Genomic DNA, 21,572 nt, shown 5'->3' with positions numbered 1-21,572 from the left:
TCACCTAAAGGGTGATACTGCACGATGATTTGCTGAGCGACCAGCGGTGGAAGCGCCGAGGGGGGACGCTAACGTTCGGGGAAACAACTTGAGCGCTTACAGAATGTGCGAGTGTGCTCAGAGGATAAGTTCTGAATTGTTGGATTTTGTCTCCTGCAAAGCATTTCACTCTTTCACCCGAACATGTAGCTCTATCTCACCCTAACCTTGTCTTGGAATGGTATACTGTTCTCCTTCCACCTGGGCAGCCAGTTCACTTAGTAAGCCTGTTGGAGTCCCGCCAAGCATTTCCCCCGCATCTCCAAAAAAAAAAGCTTCAATAAATCCAAAGGCATATACAATATCCCAATACATCAATAATCCAACAATATTTGTATAATTATATATATATAAAATATGCCCCACACATCCCAAACTTCCCGACCAAAACGACCAACCCAAAAACGAACCCAAGTGACCGACGACGATGGCTGGACCCATGTCGCGAGCGGCGGCAACGTGCGGCGCGTAATGCGCACACGTCCGCGAGGCGCAACTGCAATCAAGGAATCAGAGTTCGGGATATCTTCTGGCCAGACCGAAGAACCCACCCTGACCCCGGCAGAGGCACCAGGTCGACTCACCTTGTCCGACCTACAGGCACAGTTCCAAACCCACCGTGAGAGGTGGGAGGCTTCGGAGAGTTGGACTAAGCTCACCGGCGTTTTGGATGAACGGCTGAAGAGGGCGCAGGAGCAAACTTCTTCTTCTGAGGCTGGTGACCCTACTCCATCGCCCCCAAGCCTCGGCCCCGTCGACGCCATTGTCTGCATCGGGCTTGGGAGCCCGAGTGGGTTCCTGCGTGATGGATGGGTTGATCGGCGCTCTGTGTCGCTTTATCAGCTTGCTGCGCTGGCGAGTATAAAGGATCAAGTTGCCTGTTCGTTTCCCGATCTTTTTGGATTTGGCTTTCTTGCCTTGGTTTCGTTTTTGGATATATTCCTTTTTTTTTTTTGGCTAGATCTTGGAATCAACTTTGGTCTTCTTCTGTTTCGACTATTGGCATACTCAGTATACCCCACGCTAACAACACACCTACTCACAGGCACTACTTCCTCCAATCTCAAAGTCTACGCCCAAGACCCTGTCTTCAACACATTAGACGAATCCCTCCTCGCAGCCCTGAATATAACAGTCATCAAACACCCAGAGGCCTTCTCGCACATCACAGCGAAGACAATGCTCTTCTGTCCCGGCGCAGAGCGCAAACATCTTGAATTGTTGCTGCCGTCGAAGCCATGGCTGTTGTTCGGTGGTCCGCTTGAGCATGCGGACTCTGGAGGTGTACTGCAAGGGTATGTGGATGGCGCTGGGTCGTATTGCTTGCCGGTGTTTGAAGCGCTTGAGCATGCTTTTTGGAATATGAGGTTATATTGGGTTGAGGAGGTCGTGGGTGCGGAGTGATATCTATATAAAAGTTTGTGGTACCTTAGAGATTTTGGGTTATATGAGATACATGGGATTATAGAGGTTATAGATTAGGTTAGGTATGCATGGGACCGGCGTTAATGTGATCTTTCTTGAGATGGTTTGAACTTGTTAAGATTGAGTTAAATATCATGATCTCCCATATATACACATGTGCACTTTCCAAGGCTGGTGAAGTGCCCGCGTACCTCCCCGATCAGGTACCTTCCCTTTTGGGTCATCACCTTCAGCCACTGGAAAGGTATAAGTACCCCCTCCCCCCCATTTCTCTCTCTTCTTTCTTCTTTCTTCTCTCCTCAACACTCCGGGTCCACATTGCACTCCGTGGTTCCTGTTGAGTCCCTCCAATCTTTCGAACTTCCTCAGCTCCAGGTCTATACTTCAATATATGGATACTGTTGTCCAGTGAAGGAATGCGTACCCTGAGGGCACTGATTGGGTCTTTGACGCGGTCCAGTTAAGGCTGAAACTGGGCTAGGGCCTCGGTCCTAGTTCAATGACACGAAGCATGCAGCAGGAGGTAACAGTGCGGGGACACTCCTGTTGTCTGAAGATATTTCTGAGGACGCTTTTTTCCTTCAAGGTTCCTTTCCCTTTATGGGTCCACTTTTATTGTTGTCTTATTTCTATGTTTTGTACAATACATTGGAGGGCTTCCTTAAGGATACAGAATGATAATGATCAATGAACAAAGCTAGTGCCTACATTTGTATTGTAGTTCTTATAAGTATTCACAAGCACACCGAGATTTGATGAATTGACCCTTTATGTACATTGAGACAGAGGATAGCTAGAGTATGCTATAGCTACAAAATGCAAAACGCGCAAATGATCCCTGTTAATATCCCACGAAGACAAAAATTCCACCGCCAAACAGATACTACAGACGCTTCTCATAAATGGAAAGGAAAGGAATGAATAGAAAGAACCACAGAAGATATGCAAGGTATAATCAAGCATAGCCCAAAGACGAACAGCAATGTGTGAAGTCTGCACAAAGATAAAAGGACAGGAAAGATGCAGAGAGAGGACCCCCGAGATTTCGAATCGAAACGGAAGAGAGGGAAATCTGAGGAAAGATGCAAGGATGAGAGGTGAGATCCTCGGGGGTTCCATCGTGATGAATGGTATTGGAAATAGAAAGACAAACGCCAGTGCCGAACAAAAAGCAAGACTAAGAACACGATACATATGCACATAAAAAGAAAATTTCATGATCATGATTCCATAAGAGAGCCACAGCTGGATCTGACAGCATCTCATGAAGCCGTCTTGCCACCGCAGTCTGGGATCTTGAGACCCTTCTTGAGCTTGCGAGCCGAGTCCATAAGACCCCATTTATCCTCCCATTCTTTGCCGGGCGTGTTGAACTGGACTTTCCATGGTTCATCGAAGGCCTCGAACCTGTAGAGAGTGTTGTTGTTAGTAATCTGAGTAGACCGGCTGAAGGTCCCGTAGACAGCGAACACATACCAGAAATAATCAGTTCCATTTTCCAGCGCGGGACAGATCCAGTCAGACATGAAAGTATTCATGTTCTCGATACTGGCGACAGAACCAGGCGTGTCGTCGTCACAGACCTTGCTATCACCGCAGTCCTTGCCGCCGCCACTAGGCCATCCAACCTCTGAGATGATCTGCTTCTTGCTCGTGCCCTTGGTCAAGGAGACGTCGTGGGTCTGCCAGAAATCCCATGTCCACGAAACAGCTACGTCGACGTTGACACCGGCGAAGAAGGGATGGACGTTGGACATGACGACGTCCACTTCATCCACCAAGTCCGCGTTCCAGTTGTCACCGAGGTCGGAGGTCGCGATCAATAGATCTAGGTTGCGCTTCTTGACCTCCTTCGTGACGTCTCTGATGTACGAGATTAAGGTCGTCTCGGCAGACTGCTTGCTTTCGCCGGCGCGGTAGAGGGCTTCGTTACCGACAATGATACCCTTATAGATGGACGTGTCCTTGGTATCATCGAGGAGCTTGTAGAGGTGCTTGATCTGTCGTTCGGTCGAGGTGGTATTCGAGTCAATCCATACACCGAGCCAAAGTTTAATATCCTTTAGCTCAAGACGATCGATCGCATGGAGAACCATTTCAGTCTGATTGCAGTCGGTACCGTAAAGACGCACTGTGTTAGTCAACTGCGACAGGACAGCCATGTCACGGGTGACATTATTCTGCGACGGAGGCCACTTCACACAGTCCGGGTACTGCACACCCCACGGCGTGTAGTCCATTCCAGGGAAGACCTTGTGAAGATCCGTGTTACCCAGTAAAGCCTTGATCTCCGAGGAATCCTTGTTAAGGTCCCCATTGGTCGTCGCATCGCCCGAAGCAGTCTCTGCACCGGCAGACTTCGACTTGTTCTCATTATGCCGATTACCAATTGTACCGCCCACCGCACCGCCGATGATCGCACCCAGAATCACAAACCCAAGAACAAGACCGACAATCCAGCCCATCTTCTTGCGTCCGTCTACTCCATTATTCACGGATTCCCCCGAGCCTCCCCCACCGCCGCCTTCCAACCCACCACCGGGAACCGAGTTATATGCGACATCGACATTCTTCTCGCGACCAAACAAGCCGGTCAGAAGGCCACCAGCAGCGGCGCCACCAGTCGCGCCGGCCGCAGCAGGCGCAGCGCGATTGCGCGGGGGAGCAAAGTCTTCATCGCCATCATCGGCGATGTCATCGGGGTTGATATTCGACATCTCGCCATTACTGTATGCGGTCGAGTGTCGCTGATAAGGTCCACCAGTGAGACCCGCATACGGGGCGGGGTATTGGTATGTGCTGTGTGCGGGATCGCTCAGATGCACGGACGATTGACTGGGTGTCTGCACAGCGGGCGAGGCGAGTGCGCCGCCTCTCGCCATGTTCAATGCGTGGGAGTGTTCGGGACGAAACGAGTCGCCGCTAGCATAGCCTGCTGAGGGGACGTAGGGTGTGTCTGAGCCGGTTGTGTTAAAGTCGCGCTCTGCAGGGCCGGTGTATCCGTCATTTATGCCGTGAGATGCCTCGATGCCACTTTGGCGACTGTGTGTATTGGCGATTCCTAAAGCGATTCCGCTGATTCCACCGCCCGGTGAGCTGGGACCGAGATTGTCCATGCCTGGTGTGATGGTGTGGTTTTCGCGGGAGCCGTGGGAATAGCGATGGGTTGGGGTTGGTGGACTGTCCATGTCTTTTTTGTTTTTGTATTTTGAGAAAGTTGAGAGTGACCGGGTGTCCCGGTGTAGACCGGACTTTGAATAATAAGAAGTTCAGATGTTGAGACCCCGTTGAACCCGTCGAACCCGTCGAACCCGCGAACGGAGAAAAATGCAGGGAAAGTGCCAAGGCAGAAATTTAAACTGAATGCAGGAATTTACTTCTGAGACAAAGGAAAATTGAACTCTTTGCTAGAAAGAGACAAGAAACAAGAATCAAGAAACAAAAAAAAAAGCACAGCCGAGTACATTAGCGGGATAAATAAGGGCGTGACCGGGACAACGGGAAAGCTTGGTGAATCACAGTCACTACAACATCCATGGATGTACGTATTTTATAAACCAATTCTATTATTGACGTGAACATGGTTATACCTTCTGTTATACTCCAGTAATTTCAACATTCCAGGGTCCTTTTTCAGGGTCTTCCAGGGTTCCATGTGGACCTTCCAGTGGATTCGTGTCCCTGTGTCCCTTACGTGGCTATTTTTATCTCCATGCGACTGTCACTGCCACTGTACGGGGCGGTTTCAAGTATTGAATCGTATTGAAAGTCACTATCACGTGTTATAATATTATGTAATTACTTATAATACCCGTACCAATAATACGAGCTTCTCGCAGCCTCTTGAGCTCGTTGACTTTGCTTCTACCTGTCCAATGATTTGATAGCGATGCTTAATATAGGATGGATCGAAATCAGTTTCACCACGTCGCTCTCATAGGATCTTTCTCGGAACTGAATAGTGGCGCTTCGTCGGTTGAACCTGAGTCAATATTCTAGCAAGCTTCGATAAGATGCTTTTATAGCATTCGTTTCTTGACTCGAACTTGTTCAGCCTATAGCGATTGACGGCGAGGCCAATTTTGCCGACCGTGTTCCTATGATAGGTGGCCGAGCTCTTAGGAACACACCTGTTTCGGTATTGGTATGCCCTGTACATTATTCCGAGCCTACTCACTAATATTTGCTATCGAAAGAACCATAATTGGAGAAGACAAAGCGGCCTTTGCTCATAGACGTTATCTCACAGAGCGGATGGTAATATGACATAATACGTAAAAACAAGTAGCAAAAATCATGAGAGAGTAATTCCCAATCCAAGAGAAGGATTGGGCCGAAGAAAGAACATAATCATCACGTTGACCAATCGTCATCTCTATGATGAGGGGAAAAAAGGCACTCAGGCCGAAGAATTGGATATTCACCAGATGAAGGAGCTTTCGTCCCCAGGAAGGTGTTCCAGAAAGATCCGATTCGATCATTAATGAGAAAAGTAATAACTCAAAGATGTTTAGTAGAGCCATGACAATAGATATCCTGAGATACCACAATCCCATCACGATTGTCTGTGAAACGCTATACCTGAGAATGACGCTGGCCAAAGCAATGCACATGGTGGTTATGTAAATCACTGCCGTGCCAAGGGTTTCTATATGATAATTCCAGTCGCTGTCAGGATCATCTGGGTCCTTAGGGATACTACCCCCTAAATTTGTCAAAGGTAATATCATCAAGCCGGAAGGTTGATGCTCAAGAGGTAATGATTCGTAAACATGATTACCGCAGCTAATATCTGCCGTCCCGCCTGATTCAGTATCTTATTAGTTAGTTTAAATTCTTCGTAGTCTAACCAATAGATCTGACGTTTCATAACATAGAATGTGAAAGAAGTACCTTTATTGAACAATTCAACGAATGTGACTAAAGGTGCAATTAAAAGAACGATAGCCACGACTTGGCCGAACCCCCAATGACTATTTTCATCATTGGAGTCTCTTAACATCGAAGAGTAAGACATGATGCCCCGAACATCGAGTAAAAGTGTCATTAGACGCATGGTTCCCCACGTAAATCCGACTAATAACCACCCGACCTGAGAACATCTACTGTCAGTCATGAGAGGGGATTAGGTCGACCACTGAGAAGAGAAACTCACCTCAAGTAACATAGAGGACCATAAGTCTATGAATAAACGGGCTGAAAAGAAGCCTGCCAATAAAGGTCGGTAGAGAAGGGTTCGCTTTAGGCCATGGCGCGAGCTACCTAAGCAACACCATGTGAAAACAACGCGTAATAGCCGTCGTGCACAAGTACTAAGCCAGATTCTAGCCTGTCCCATGAAGCTAACAGAAATGACCTTGTACAATTTAGTCACGCGGAAGGTAAACCCAAAAATGATTAAGAGCATCGAAAGAATCATTGTGATGTATCCGAGACTCCATGTTGGACCTACAACGCCCATATGGCAAATCGCGGCATGAGTGGTAGTGTCAGTATCGTAATAAAAAGCTCCTCCCATTGGGGAAGTGGTATTGGCCCACCAGTAAGTGCTAGTGAACGAAAGAGCTACAATCAGGAGTATAGCAAGACCGGCCATGGCTATAAACCGTAACATGCGCTCAAAAGTGTGATTATAGAGGTAATTCCGCAGTAGTGTCAAGCAAGCAAGGTGGGTTATGCTGGAAAACCAGGCTAGGTCAATCACGGCCATCCAGCGGTAAGATGGCAGTCCTTGACGAAGTTGTACAAATCCACTGATAAGAATTGATAGGCCAGTTATGAGCTGGACGTCACTCATTGCGAGGATACACTAAAAAGCATCCGGTTAGTTTACTTTCGGTAGGGAAAAAAATCATTACTCACCCTAATAAAGCTTCGTTCGAGCTTATTGTAAGAGATTTTCAGGTCTCCCACAAAGCGCTTAGGTATGTTTCTCAGGGTCCGAAGAAAGATCTTGTCCACTGGATTCGGGCGAAACAATGGATTTGGAGGGTCTTCACCTGTGTTTCTAAAGGGATCCAGAGCTGGATCATAAATAACAAAAAAGTACACAAGGATGAGAGACACTGCTATCCCCGCGGTCGCGACATAGTTTGTAACAACCTGAGATCAAATTTTAATTTTCAGATGACTTGATCGAGCCGGATATGTTCAAAAACATACCCCATAGCCAGTGATGTCAGGGTCGTCCGATATTTCCTTAGGCCATGGCTTCTGGCACTTGTAGGGAGCAGAAGAATTCATAATGGCTCCGGTAAAAAGCAATTCCCGAAGTCGTACGGAAAATCTGTACCGCCAAGGGCCGGTCGACGAGCTCGAGAAGTGGCAAGTGTATGAATCTGGATATCTTCGTACTAAGTTAAAAGGAAGAGGAATAAGAAAAGGCAGCTGAATGAATTCAAGATTAGATAAAGGCTGCGCCAGGTCGCAGTCACGCATTTGCCTTATTTTTAAAAGAGTTTTTGCTTTTGTGGCATGCACTTCGCCCCTGCGGCTGAAGCACATCGGCGACCGTTGCGTGAAGAGGCTTTTAAAACAAGTTTTCCTTGACTCGAGCAAGGTAGAACTATTTTAATCATTAACTAGCAAAAGTGGAGCTAAATATGAATATGTACTACAATTCCCCAAGGCTTGATTACCATAGATGGACGTAAGCTGCATTCGAAAGAATACTCTCATTCAACTTTGCTCACTTTCACTTCTTAAATCTCGAAAATAGAGGTGACTTTTTTCTCTTAATTTTCACCATTTCTCAAGTCGAACTAATTACTAAAAGTTCGATAGGTCCAGTGGGGCTTTAAGTGGCCTGTGGGGTATGAGCCACCCGGGCAAACGACGATCACAGCGATTCGAGAGGAGCTGCTATACTTACACCATATAAGAGGACTTCACAAAACGGTCATTTACTTCGAGGCCAAAAAGGAAGCTATTGTGGCCACATACTGAAAAGGAGACTAGAAGCAGGCTCGCCAGTCTCGTTATATGACTGCGCTTGTGAGCTCGACTTGATTAACAAACAGAGCTAAGTTGCCATGGGGATCGAACGATGGCAAGGATATCCAAGCTTTTCAAGTAGACCAAGTTTCTTCATGATCAATATTTCTTCTAGTGTGAGGTCTAGTCTTAAAAGGATCGCTTTTAAGGATAGATATATAGAAGACTGGTAAGGAGAATTGACTGATTAGATTAATTAAAGAATACCTACAAGAGACAACACATAGCTCATATCACCTACCTTTATGCCATTATTTACGACTGGTGAAACTTATTATAAGCGAACCTGTACGAGTTAATAATCATCGTCCTAGTTTCAAGGCTTAAGCGGATCCAACGCCAGCATGATCACGAACAGTCAATTCAGCAGATGCTAGTCCTCTATTAGAAGAAAGAAACATTACCCACTAGTACTGCCTCTATACAAGTCGTCTGTTTGCAGTGGTCACTCGAGGGTAAGTGGTTGACAGAATGGGGATTCGAATTCCTGCCACGTGTCCAAATGAGCAGGCATCTCTGTTTGGCCTGTTTGCCGGATCAACATTCTCGAAACCCCAAAGACCTTACGAGTCTAATACAGAAGCTATTTTTAACCTGTTATTTACGACTGTACTGAAATACTGCCAACTGTCAAGATTTCTATATAAACACATTCATATATCTCATTCAACGTTAAAATAAAATAAAAGTCATGGTATCATCTGAGGCATATCACTAAATCATATCCTTTCCCTTCAAATCCCTTTTTCCCCCTGTTTTTCCTGTTTTTGGAATTTTCTCGTTTTCTTCCGCAACCCGTCAACCGTCAACGCCCTGGCATACCTCGACCGAAAACGAATATAATCAACCCAACAAAAGCAACAGGAAGGAAGAAAAGTAAAGTAGACCTCAGAAAAAAAGAGAAAATAAAAAATAAAATAAAAAATAATAATATCGCCTTCAACCTTCAACTTCCTCCGCATCTCGTTGCGCAGCATTCTCAGAACTAGACTCCAGCCGACGTCCACGCTCCAGGAACCGTCGCTTGCCACGACGAGTATCGAAATGATCAGGTATATCCCCCGCATCCTGGCCCGCAGCGAGCATACTGCTTCTCATTTTGTCGCGATAGGCATCCACTATTCGCAAACGGTTAGCGGGGTCTCTCATTTGTCTCAGCCGCAGTCAGATTGTTCCATGGACACGGCACGTGGATGATGGATGATGGGTTCAAGTGAAACAGTACCGAACCCAAAAAAAGGGATAATATATGACGAAAACAAGAGGAAAACAAGAAACAAGAAATAAGTAAACACTTACACGATCGCTGTAAAAATAACATCCGTCCCGCAAACACACGACTCTGACTCCAGCTCATACGATAGCCGAGATCATTAAGTATCAACTCCTTACGATGTTTTCTGCGTGAGATCTTCGGCACCTCGATTTCAGTCTCGGCGTCAAGTGACGGCGCAGGCACAGTCGTGCGCCCGATAGTCGATGCCTCCGGATCATCCGCTTGCTCGGCGTCATCGCGGAAGAACCGCTTGGCGGGGACGACGCGGTTCTCGTCGCGCATCTGGATGGGGAAGTAGGTGCGCGGATACACGGCGTTGGACTCGCGGTAGGAGTCTGGGATCTCGTCCATGTTGACTTTGTCGAGGACGACCTTGACGCGGACGCGACAGCCGCGCTGGGGGTCGTCGACTAGGATGAATTTGCGGCGTTTGCCGTCTGGGAGTTGGCTGAAGAGGTCGTCGTTTGTTGGGCCTCGCTCGTCGATGTGGTCGGTTGAGTCCATGCGGGCGGAAGTGGCGATGGTGTGGCGGCTTAGTGAGGTGAGGCTGTTGTCGCGGAGGAGGGGGGGCATGGAGGGCCCGCTGGCGCTGCCGCCTGGGGTTAGGGTTGTTGGGGCGTCATGGAAGATGTGGGCGGGGCGGAGGTCGGGGATTGAGGGTTGTGGGAGGCGTGTGTCCATGCCCCGGTGGCCTGGGTATTCTGTGCCTATGGGGAAAGAGGGAATTAGCCTACGCTGTACAAATGTATGTTTGACATGTCGGGGAAAGGAGGTTCAGTTCCAAAGAAAGGAGAGCCAAGGCACAAGATGCGCGGTATCAAATGATAAAAAGGCGACAAAGTAGTGAAGTTGAACAGGGTATGAAATAAGACAGATAAGAACACAGACTGCGGACCAGGTAGGGATACAAGAGAGAGAAGAGTACACATCTCATACAACCGTTGACACATCCTCATACACACACACACAGAGAGAGATAGATCGGACCAGACAAGACACAAAACTCCCACATATACACATACACACAAGACATAGATCCGGTCCAACAAGAAAGAAAAGCCCCAAGGAGAAGAAAATACATGAGTGATCCCACCGCTCTTTGAAAAGAAAAAGGAAAGAAAAGAAAGGAGAGGAAAATATCGACAGAAGAAAGTACAAAGCACATCACATGTGGTGAAACATACCGCTAACTTCCTCATTAGGACTACCATCAGGTTGATGATGATGATGCATCTGCGGCGGGCCCATCGACATGGGACCCAAACTCGGACGGGGAATAGGAGCCGACATAGCACTCATACCTGGACCAGGTGGACCAGGCGGGACAACAGGACCTTGCTGCGCCATATGAGTCGACTGGGCGGGAACCGACTGTCTTCGGTTAATCTTCGCCATACGACGGACCCGTCTGCTGCGCAGTCTCGGGTCCTGATTGCTATTGCGCCAGCTATCGACAGCACGCTGAATCAAACCACGCTTTCCTCTCAGAGCGGGATTCAGATCTGCCAGCGCCCAGCCGACGGCATTGCATTCTGTTTCGTAGACCAGTCGGTTCCCGCGATATTGGTCTTTACTGCAACAGGCGCGCGGGTACACGCAGTTCTCCGTTTTGAATTCTTGCGTGAGCGTGTCCACGATGACCGATTCCACGTCACACCGGATGGTGTATTCCATCTTCACTCGGTCTCGGGAATATTCGAAGGCGATCCACTGCACGCCGTTGCTATCCTGTCGCACCACTAGCGGGGTCGTGGCTGGGATGGGGCCTGGTGCTGCGCTGGAGGTGGTGCCACCCAGTGGTGGGCTTGCGTGGGGATTGCTGGCGGACATTGTGTGGCTGCTGGTTGCTGTAAAAGGGGGGTTCAGCATTGTTTGCTGTGGAGTGGTGGGGTGCTGGGAGGAGTCGAGTTTCATGATCGGGCTGTTGGACATGCCGGACGTAGGGAGGTGGGGGGATTGGTGTGGTGGCCCTTGGGATGGGGCTTTCTGGGATGGCATCATCAATGGCTGTGTTGTGATAGGATGCGGATGCTGCTGGGGAGAATGGTGCGCCCCATATGGCGAGGGCTGAACTGGGTTCATGGGCGAATATGGAGGATACCCGAACATCTGTGGTGGCATCTGTGGTGCTTGCGAATACATGTTGCGGCCATGTTGCTCATGCGGCTGAGAAGCTACCGAGGCTGGTGGGCTTGATTGAGGGGTGTGGTAAATAGAGGGATAAGGTCTCTGCATTTGAGCGGTAGATGCCATGAGGTCAGGTGGCCCTGATCCTTGAGGATTAGTTGATGTCTTTGATAAGCTAAAATTAAATGGATGGCCAAGAGCGTCAAGAAAGCCAAGCACCAGTGCATCACTTCTCAACCCCAACGACTTCCCACCAACATCGAAAGAAAAGAACTGGGCTTACCACTAGAAGGGTAATGTGCCGACGCCGGGGTCGTTGTATAGGGAGAATGGGTGGTGTAGTAGGGTGATTCCTGGGGTGGCGGTCCGTAGGGATTATGGTGGTGCAGGACTCCGTTTAATGGATGGGATGGCGGAGGGTATGTGGTAGGGGGAAGAGAAAGAGAGGGCTGCACAGGCGAGGCGGGGCCTTGCTTCTGTGCTAGATTTGATCGAGGTTGTAATGTCTGAGACTGTTGAGGACCGGGACGCCCAGAGTTGCCGTGTCGAAGCTATAGCAGAAACAAACATCAGTGACTAGGACTTCGATAGCCAGCCCCGAAAGGTTGCTAGAAAGAAATGGGTAAGATTCGAGCCAGAAAAGGCAGGGTGCTACAAGCTGACAACGTGGACGTAAGAAAGAAACAAAAAGGAACTTGGGAAACACAGCCAGAAGTGTCCAGAGTGACATCAGCATAGAACCCCTCTGGTCTGACGTGGGAATTTGAATCTTGCAGGTATGCAGAATCTCATCATCATAGAGGTGAGAGGGTTGGATTGGGCCACCGATCAATGGTAATCCTCGAACAGGGATGGCCTTAGGTGAGTAAAAAATGGGCCAGGGTATAACCGGGATAGTCCGTCCAGGACCAAAGAATAGCATGGATCTGTGTAGCGTTGGTGTGTCCTTGATATCGCGAGTGGGGGGTTTCTTTTTTGTTCCGAAGGGACAAAGCACTCGAAAATCTGGATCATGTAGATATCACTCCCAATCCGCGACACGGACTTTAGACATGGGGGGAGGTTTTTGTTGCTCTCGATTGAAATCATTTTGGTCGAAGTGAGGCTCTAGTTGGAGCAAGGGCTTTGGTGGGTCCAGAATAGGTGCATACAAATGAGACAGCGCTCCATAAGTCATGGCCAGTAGATGGCAAATTGACCAGAGTCAGGTTCAATAGCTCGGCATGCTGAGTTGGCGGCTGGTTTCTGGTTGAGGGATTCACAACGCCGCTCACGCTGCACAAAATCCAGGTCGACGAAACAGAGAGTCGAGAGAAGGCCGAATCCAAAGGCGTGAAAGACATCCAAATGTTCGAGAAAAGGCAACCCCAATGGAAATAGAGCACCCCCGGCAACCACATATAGAAAGGACCAAGAAAGATAGGAATGATATTGAAGTAGGAAAGGTATCACAAAATCTATACGGTTGACGGGAACTCGAAAGGAAAGAGATACGTATGGAAATGATACTCACGGGATCATCAATCGAATCTTCCTTGTACTTCGTCGCTGGAGGACCAAGGTCGGGCTGTACCATGCCGGTCATGAACGACCTCTCTCACGGTCCAAGACAGAATCTTGCAGAACTTGGAAAGAGTACAAGATTGAGAAAGCGAGAACTGGGATAGGGTTCCTTTTGGGAGAAAGAAAAACAAATTTTTTTTAAAAAAAAAAAGGGTGTAGACCACGAGGGCGATCCCGAACTGAGGCTAAACAGAAAGCTGCGCGACACACTAAGTGACTGGGGTTCAGGGGGCCGTGTCAAGGTGAAGGCAAGTGGAGGGTCCAGGGTCGTTTATCTAGCTGCACCCGACTCCATTCTTATTTCCTTTCGCAAACCTCTGGCTAGAATCAAAGAGTCTTGAAAAAAGAGAGAAAATATAAAGAATAATAAAAACAGAGAGAAATAATAATCAAAAAAAGAAATAATAAAACGAAAAGAAAGAGGAAAAATAGGGAAATCTAAAAAGGAATAAAAAGCCCAATATGGATAAAAACAGGAAAAGATAAAATAAAAGACTTCCCAGGAGCAAAGTGTATCAGGATCTTGTAACTAGCGGGAAAGTGGTGTAATAATGGACCAGGATGGACGCAGGAGATTACCTCGAGTCCGGTAAACATCCGAGCCTCTTTAAATTAAATGTGTCATCTAGCCGAAAGAAAAGAAATAGACGCTTGGGGATGATGTGCAGACAAAGAGACAAGTGGAGAAAGGATGTGCTACGGCATATTCCAGTGGGGAGTAAATCTATTCAGAGGTTAGGGCAAAAGGGGATTTGCCGCAACGGCTTGCACTTCTCGGATCCGGTGGAGTGATCGTGATACGTCCCTTGAGGTTGGTAATTCATATTTTATACAACATATGGTGTTGGAAACTGTAAATGAATAACTCTGAGACCTAGGATTTTCAGGCGGGATTGTGATTGCACAGTTCAATGTGCCCCCCCATAGACTCTAGAATCATATAGGAAAAGAACAGAGAGGGAAAGAAAAACACCTCGGCATATCTACCTATAGTGTATAGGCGTAGAAACACTATCTTGTGCCGAGTACGGAGTACTTTTACGTTGTACACAGACTCAACAGGTGACGGGTAAATCCGTTTGCTCGCGTTAAGATCGAATAACATCCACTGACCCACAAAGTCTAGAATATGTTGACCCATGAAGATTAGCGTGTGGACCTCGGGATGGACATGGATGGACTCGAGGCTAAAAAAGAAAGCTAGTTGACGTTGCCCTCGGATCGTGCAGAGGCCAGTTTCAGGTACGGAGTACGGCTTAGGCTGAGAAATTCTCGTCGGAGTATATCGAAGATCGGCGGAATAATATGTGAAAAGAGTAAATGAATGAAAAGAAAAAGGAAAAAAAAAAAAAGGAAACAAATCCCCTTATTTTGAAGACGCGTACTAATAATCTAGTAAGTTACACCGATCTCTCAGCTGCTTGTTTCCACGGCCCAATTGTCTAAGGAGAGAAAGAATTCAGCTCTTCAAATAAACTCGAAACAGCCTAACGGCGCCCATCACCATTTTTCTTTCTTGGCTGGTCTCTGCGTTCGTGGGACCTGTGTAACCCTGTCGATCTCCATGAACTAGTACTCCGTACGGAGTAGGGTTTATAGGCCATGCTTGACAGAACATCAGGAAAAAGACCACTGATATACGGAATAGATGCGTCCAATATCTCAGAACGACAGGGCACGATCGAGCCCCTCTCTCTCTCTCTCTCTTTGACGCTAACGCGAGAACAGCATCGTTCCGTCGTAATAATAGCCAATCGAGTTGAGATTCACCCCCAAGGATGCGGGCCCCTAGTCGGGTTCGCTCTATCCCGGAACTAATCTAGTGGAATCTTAGTCAATCTTGGCATTTATTTTTTATCTGTTCGAGAAAAAAAGAGAAAGAAAGGCGAGAGAAAAAAGAAAAGAGAGATGCAAGCCCCAACCTTCCCCAATTTTCTCCGGTCTCTGACATCGGTCAATGCATGACACTTGAATCCTTTCAAGCGGTTTTGTCTTTGGCCCCTGTGCTTCATGTGAAATGGCTGGAACGCTAAGAAAAATGTGCCTAGGCACCCGTTTTTCCTGGTCTAAATACTGGCTCTCGATTGGGTTTAATTAATTTTTATACTCCCCCTTGTCCTTTGTACCCTTCTTTGTACCTCGGGGGTGGAGACATCCCGGCACGAGTGGACTAAGGACTCATGGACTATCCTCGGAGGTTATTGGACTATCCCCGGGGGTAATAACGGTAGCCGTCCACGGCAACAAGGTGAGTTTGATATCGAACATTTAAGTTTCTATTTTCACTCTTCACTCGTATAGCCATCGGGCGGGTAACCGGCAGATGAAGCTCTCACCTACTCCGTATGTAAATCTACAATATCCGTTGGAATTTGATCAACAGAAAAAGGAAAGCATAGTGTCGATTGTTGCGCAGTGACTTTGCATAAAGGTGAAATTATGGGCGTACAGCAATCCAACTTCGGAGGTTTAGACCATGCACAAATAATAATAAAAATTGAAATCAAACAAAGAGAAAAGAAATTTTTTTTTTAAAAAAAACTGTCTATACTCTTTTGAGAGTGCTTCCAGAACCAGGCTAGTGTCTCCTCCATTCAGCTACACAATAAAGACACGGAAAAGGTAGGGTAGGAATGCACCAATGAAGTTCTGCCCAATGGATCGTCAAGTATGGGCGTGATTTGACCTCGGAGTGTTCGAGGCACACCCTAATCTCTCAGGAACTTACAACATAGAGAACTCAGCCCTGAAGGTTGGAGCTAAAATCAAGTGCACGGTTGCATGGCCCCCTTTTCTTTTTCTTTTTTTGTTTTCTCTCTCATTTATTAGGGCTAAAGAAACGGTGTCATTTCCACGGAGGATTATCATTGGCGTAGTCTATGATCGATGATCCCGCGGTCTTCCGTTAAGCCGTACCCGCAGTCCCACACGGTAATTTTGGAGTCTCCAAGCTTCAGAAATTGTGATAGCGTGACCCACATGGTCTATGCGGAATACAGAATATGGCATGAGGCACTGTTTAGATATGTATATCAAACCACGTATTTTTCTTTTTATTATTATTAATTTTTTCTTAACATCTCAATCTCAACTAAAGCTGAGACGAAGTGGAAGAGTCCACCTGACACTAATTGTTACACACAGTATCACCAATCAAAGTGGCTGGGGCTGACCGGGGACGCTATCGGGGACGAACCAGAGGGCAAACCCCTGGGCGGATCAACCGACAATCCTGGCCCCCTTTTTCGCTCTAAATTGTGCCACTACCGCCCCGGATCGACTACAGAGTACTTAGAATGGCCATGGTCCAGAGCCCTGGCCCATTGTTTGGTCTTTTTACATAGCGAAGCTCCCTATTTGCCGAGACAGTTAGCACTTCACTAACGTGTGGAACTGATTTCTTTTTTTGTGCCGGTCCCCGTCGGTCTCGATCTCTTGTCGATCCATAAGAGCGTACGTCATGTTCGAACAGACAAAGACCCCAGGTGGCCTGTGCGAGAGAGAGTAACACCGTTTGGATATGAGATTTTCATCTCGTATGCGGGAGACCTAAACCCTAACCCCGATCAGGTAAGAGGAAGCTGGGTTTGCAGTCACCTTTGTCATCAAGGGGCTTGAACTAAGCAGTAAAAGGACATCGAGCTACTGCCGTCTGCGGATACATATCAAGATAGTTCAAAGCACCCAAGTTGGTTACTAGAAGTAGATTAAAGCAGGTACTCCGTATCCCGTACGGAGTAGGTTGGATTCGGGTGTTTGAAACCCCCGAAGTAGAAAATACCCGGGACAACTCCTCCGTGATCTTTTAGTAAATTATTTGTTTTCTGATCGACAGAAGAAAGATGCAAAAAAAAACCAAGTTTGAAGAAGCAGACTTTCCGACGTCCACGTTGGCCTGGTGTAACCCTTGCTTCTTGCAGCTTCAGCAATGCAGGCGAGCTGTCTCTCTTCCTTCACCTCCAGAACTAGCTTGAAATTCTGTGCGAATTTTTTCCTGTGGAAATAAGCCTGAACTCCGGGGAGATACATACTTGATCGGAGCTCGGTAAGATGTCGAGGCCGGTATGTCCGATTGCTCAATCTCGACGCTCGGCCCTGAGTATGGATACATGGGTACGCCAATGGACACGGGGCAGTTGAGGGGCTATAAGACACAATCTAGTAGATCCCGGGTCGAGCTATAGTTTTAGGGAGGTCAACTTGAAGTCTTGATAGTTTTAGCCGCTTGGCAGTCTCTGGTTACGTTACGTTGGCTGCGTCCACGGATCCATAGATCCTGCCCTAGTGCCGAGGTGAGTTGAATATTTTGATTTTCTCGACAATTCAACCAAAAATATTTATTTCAGAAAATATTTGGGATCCAACTGCCCCCAAATTAAAGTTGGCATACCCTGGTCTTTTGCCCATGCGGATATTGCCCCTGCTTAGTCTGCAATGATCTGCCCCGGGGCTGTCAACGGCTTCAAACCCTTGAAAAATTAGCCTATAATTAATGCTTATGTATATCTCTATGATTCACTATGATTCACTCCAAAAATTTCCACCCCCAGATGATACTAATCAATTTAGGATCCAAAAAAAATTAAAACGAATAAAAAAATACAACATTCTCCGCACTCTGGATCGCCCTAAGACAGATATGCCCCCCCCCCCTCGGACCAAGCGGGATGGCGCCGAGAAGAGGAAATGATAACCGCCCCCAAAAAGAATACACTCGAATATGTTGCATCGGCTCTCTCCGACCCCGCTCCCTATACGCTATACTCCGTATATTACACCTACTATGTTAAACATCCATAGCCTAGGTAGACGCGACAGATTACCTAAGTAGGTAAACGTTGAACGGCCCCACCATCCGGATCCGAAGAACGGAGCTCAGAACGTGCGATGGGGGATTATTATTTTTACCCGAGCTCTCGCTTCTCGATTTCTCTACTCCGTACTCCGTACGGAGTGCCTAGGCAAAGTAATTTGTACCAAAATCCCGCACAGGTTGAAGGTTATCACACCGGTCTACTCCGTACTCCGGCCCCAGCCGCTAAAACCCGTAATTGGGGAACATCGGGGAAAGATCATAACCCGGGGGCCGACTGATATTATTTGCTACAACCTTGAAAGGATTGTATCATTTACATCCAATGGAAAATGCAAACCAGGAAAAGGTGGTAAATATACTTGCAGGTTTTGATTCCCAGTTGTAACTGCGATATGTGGTCATGGTTAATATAATAACCTTGGAAGTTTCAGTTCTTCCACGCGTCAAAACACTCACACACCGAATGTTCCCTCAAATTCTTTCTAAAAGGTTTCTAGCCTGAACCATAAGTCAAAGTCAAAATACCCAAAAGTTAGTTCTCACCGCAAACCAAAAAAAGAAAAGAAAAGAAAAAGAAAAAGAAACCTTGCGAGCTATCCCATGTGGAAGAATGTGTTAAATAGGTATGCATGTGGGTGCGGTAGCCCGTCGCGTGGCCGGAGTTAGCGAATTGTTTCAGAGTTTTTTTAAAAAAGTTTTCATTTACGGAGTACTATCTGTTGAAAGACACGGAAATTTTCGAGGCTGATCGCTGCAGAGATGGCGAGAATGACAATTACCATACGGAGTACACTCACCGGTCCTAGATACATATGCTTAAGAATTATTCCGCATGAACTGAGCTATCTGCACACTGCACCGTTTAATCGAGGATTGTAGCTATCTCATGTATCATACGTCAGAGCCCCGGGGAATAACCGAAACCCGAGCACGAAACTTGTTCCTTCCCTTGTCCTATAATAATCCTATCTAGGTAGGTATTGGTGATAAGCACTGAACCACTGCTCTGTACGGACCACGGAGGAGATCGTGACTAATTTCCTCGGCCTCGGCCCTATTAACAATCTAATGACACAATCGGGGGTCAAGGTTAGATGTGTCAAGATGTCGAGAGGTGGAGGCAGGGGGGTCAAGTGAGCGCGTTTATGTTTGCTTTTTTTTTGGCTTTTGCCCCCATGTGCCACGACGATCTTCGACGAGTTCGGGATAGTTGCATCCAGTCAACCAATCTGGATTTTCGTACTCCGTGGAAGGCGTCAATGCAATATAAAAATTCCTTAACCCCAAAGTAACGGGGTTTGGCTAATATCATAACCAAATTCGGAGATACTCCATGGGGAGTCCGGAGTTACGGAGTTGTCCAAAAATAAGCATCGGATTACATATTAGAAATCACATTGTGACGTTAAGAAGATCGTGTCAAGGATCAGCACGTTCCCTTTCCCTTAGGTTTAATCTCCACAACGGAGGTAAGCACTGTATATGGATAATTTAAGGAAACGAGACCAGATTGGACAATCCCTTGCCCTAGTATGTATGTACTCCGTACTCCGTACAATATAATAACTTGATTCCAATAGATCCATCCCGACAGCCAAGCACGCGGACCCAACAGCCCTGGGCCGGGAAACAAGCTCTCTCCACCTTCCTTGATTTTGAATCACATGGAGATCGATTTTCTCGATTTCCATGGTACATAGCTTTTAGCTTATGATATTGTCGGCTATCATACGCTATTATGTTCCGTGCTCCATGCTCCGTACTGCTTTATCCAGGTGGAGTCCCCGTTCTCACCTCTCCCTTCGCCACACCCATGACTCGCGCACATAGATTACTACCCGGGTTTTCTCGCCATCCTTTAACAGGCAACCTGTGGACGGTTAGCTCCACGGAGCTTGGATCCTCAAATCGGATGTGATTTCACATCCACTGCCTCCACAGTAATCATACATCGTATATCGTATACTTCGCACAGTATGCAGTATAGTGATGCCCTACAATATACGGAGTACTATGTACAATGGTTTGTGGTCTTTGGTTCGGGTTTGGGTGAGGCATATTAAATGCCGCATACAATATACGTATACTCCGTAACCAGCCGTGATTTCGGCCACATAAGGCCGAAGTGATGAGAATGTCACCGAATTTATTAAATCTCCTGCTGTAACCCTACTATAACTCTTTGGGTAGGTGCTCCCAATATCCGTGTATACTACTCCGTATAAAGTATGGAATAACAAGCCTATAAACACTTAACCAACACTGGTAACTATACCGATGCTAGTGATGTAATACTGTACACGTAGTTACTATAGACTCTAACTATTGGTACATCCATCCCACCCTATATCTACATAGTCTACTATTTCACCCGGGCAAATTGCAAGCTAGCAAAGGAACGTGGGACGTGCCTCGAACAGGGGAGGGGTAGCTCATCTATTCTTGTACTATAATAATCTCCACGTATATTATCTTGGGAGGATTTACTCCGTCCTCCGTAAGAACGTGTAGAGATCTGCAGATGTAGCCTCAATTTATAATGAGTCAACTTCCACTATCACCAGAAAAGCATCGGTGAAATCCGAATCCGACTCCAACACAGAAAACTCCCAGATGTTTGCCAGTGGCGTATTGTCTAGAACCTGCAGCCACTATGCAACTACGATAATCTAAGCGTCCCCCCCCCCCCCCCTTTTCATTTGTACATGTTTTTAGTCTGTTTCCCCGGTGGGATTAGTAGTTTGTTTTCTTTTTCGTTGAAAATTATTGAGATTTAGGCGTTGTCGGATAATTCCCGGGCAGACACTACTCCATATAGAGTATACTCTACGAAAGTAGAAAACAAAGCAAACATGAAAAAAAAAGTAAACATTGCATCCTGACACAATTGCATCTGCAGGCGTGGCAGTCCTATTTGCTTTTTTTCTTGAAATTCCCACCTCCTGCGCTTTTAAAAAGAGCGCTTGATTTGTATTTTCCTTAGCGCTCTCGTGCTCTCCACATGTATGTTGTAGGTGCAGACGCACATACCAACGAAAGAAGTAAACATCCAGAAGTGGGGAAGCCCAGCTCCAGACTCTGCTATCTTCTCTCCCTCTTTCCATTGAGATAATGCAATGACATGACTACATATGCAGACCCCATCGTATCGACCGATCCAGAAGTAAGAGTGACACAAAAGCTGAGATAGCAACACATGCGAGTCATGAAAAAAGAAAATGTCACGGCGAGTTCATCCAATGAGCCGCACGACTCGGAGTTTGACTCGCGTTCGTTGTATCTGGTCTAATATCGGATGACTGTGGATGCGGGCGCGGGTGGCCTAGCGACTGA

The 21,572-nt window shown here is 47.0% G+C and overlaps 4 protein-coding genes across 4 annotated transcripts; 1 reads left to right on the top strand and 3 right to left on the bottom strand.

Moving 5' to 3' along the window:
- Positions 1-396: 396 nt before the first annotated feature.
- Positions 397-1,450, top strand: N7455_010816 (SRR1 family protein; the record flags this gene model as incomplete). The annotated part of the gene is made up of 2 exons (XM_040952892.2): positions 397-919; positions 1,085-1,450. The coding sequence occupies 2 exons, from the start codon at positions 397-399 to the stop codon at positions 1,441-1,443; spliced, it is 882 nt and encodes a 293-aa protein (XP_040816626.2). The 3' UTR covers positions 1,444-1,450.
- A 1,276-nt stretch (positions 1,451-2,726) lies between these two features.
- bgt3 (uncharacterized protein) lies at positions 2,727-4,652 on the bottom strand (the record flags this gene model as incomplete). The annotated part of the gene is made up of 2 exons (XM_040953110.2): positions 2,727-2,871; positions 2,941-4,652. 2 exons carry the CDS (start codon positions 4,650-4,652, stop codon positions 2,727-2,729), a joined length of 1,857 nt encoding a protein of 618 aa, XP_040816606.2.
- Positions 4,653-5,702: 1,050 nt separating this feature from the next.
- On the bottom strand, positions 5,703-7,707 carry N7455_010814 (uncharacterized protein; the record flags this gene model as incomplete). The annotated part of the gene is made up of 5 exons (XM_065606526.1): positions 5,703-6,268; positions 6,358-6,556; positions 6,620-7,273; positions 7,327-7,566; positions 7,627-7,707. The coding sequence occupies 5 exons, from the start codon at positions 7,705-7,707 to the stop codon at positions 5,703-5,705; spliced, it is 1,740 nt and encodes a 579-aa protein (XP_065460489.1).
- Positions 7,708-9,365: 1,658 nt separating this feature from the next.
- N7455_010813 (uncharacterized protein) lies at positions 9,366-13,733 on the bottom strand. The gene is made up of 5 exons (XM_040953105.2): positions 13,374-13,733; positions 12,144-12,411; positions 10,918-12,000; positions 9,757-10,440; positions 9,366-9,575 (listed from the first exon to the last, which is right to left on the bottom strand). Exons 1-5 carry the CDS (start codon positions 13,443-13,445, stop codon positions 9,397-9,399), a joined length of 2,286 nt encoding a protein of 761 aa, XP_040816625.2. The 5' UTR covers positions 13,446-13,733; the 3' UTR covers positions 9,366-9,396.
- Positions 13,734-21,572: the final 7,839 nt, after the last annotated feature.

This window comes from Penicillium solitum, assembly GCF_028829755.1.
Source record: "Penicillium solitum strain IBT 25940 chromosome Unknown utg000008l_segment0_segment0, whole genome shotgun sequence".
Lineage (NCBI taxonomy): Eukaryota > Fungi > Ascomycota > Eurotiomycetes > Eurotiales > Aspergillaceae > Penicillium > Penicillium solitum.
The sequence above is the reverse complement of the archived record's forward strand: the minus strand, read 5'-3'. Positions and strand labels throughout refer to the sequence as shown.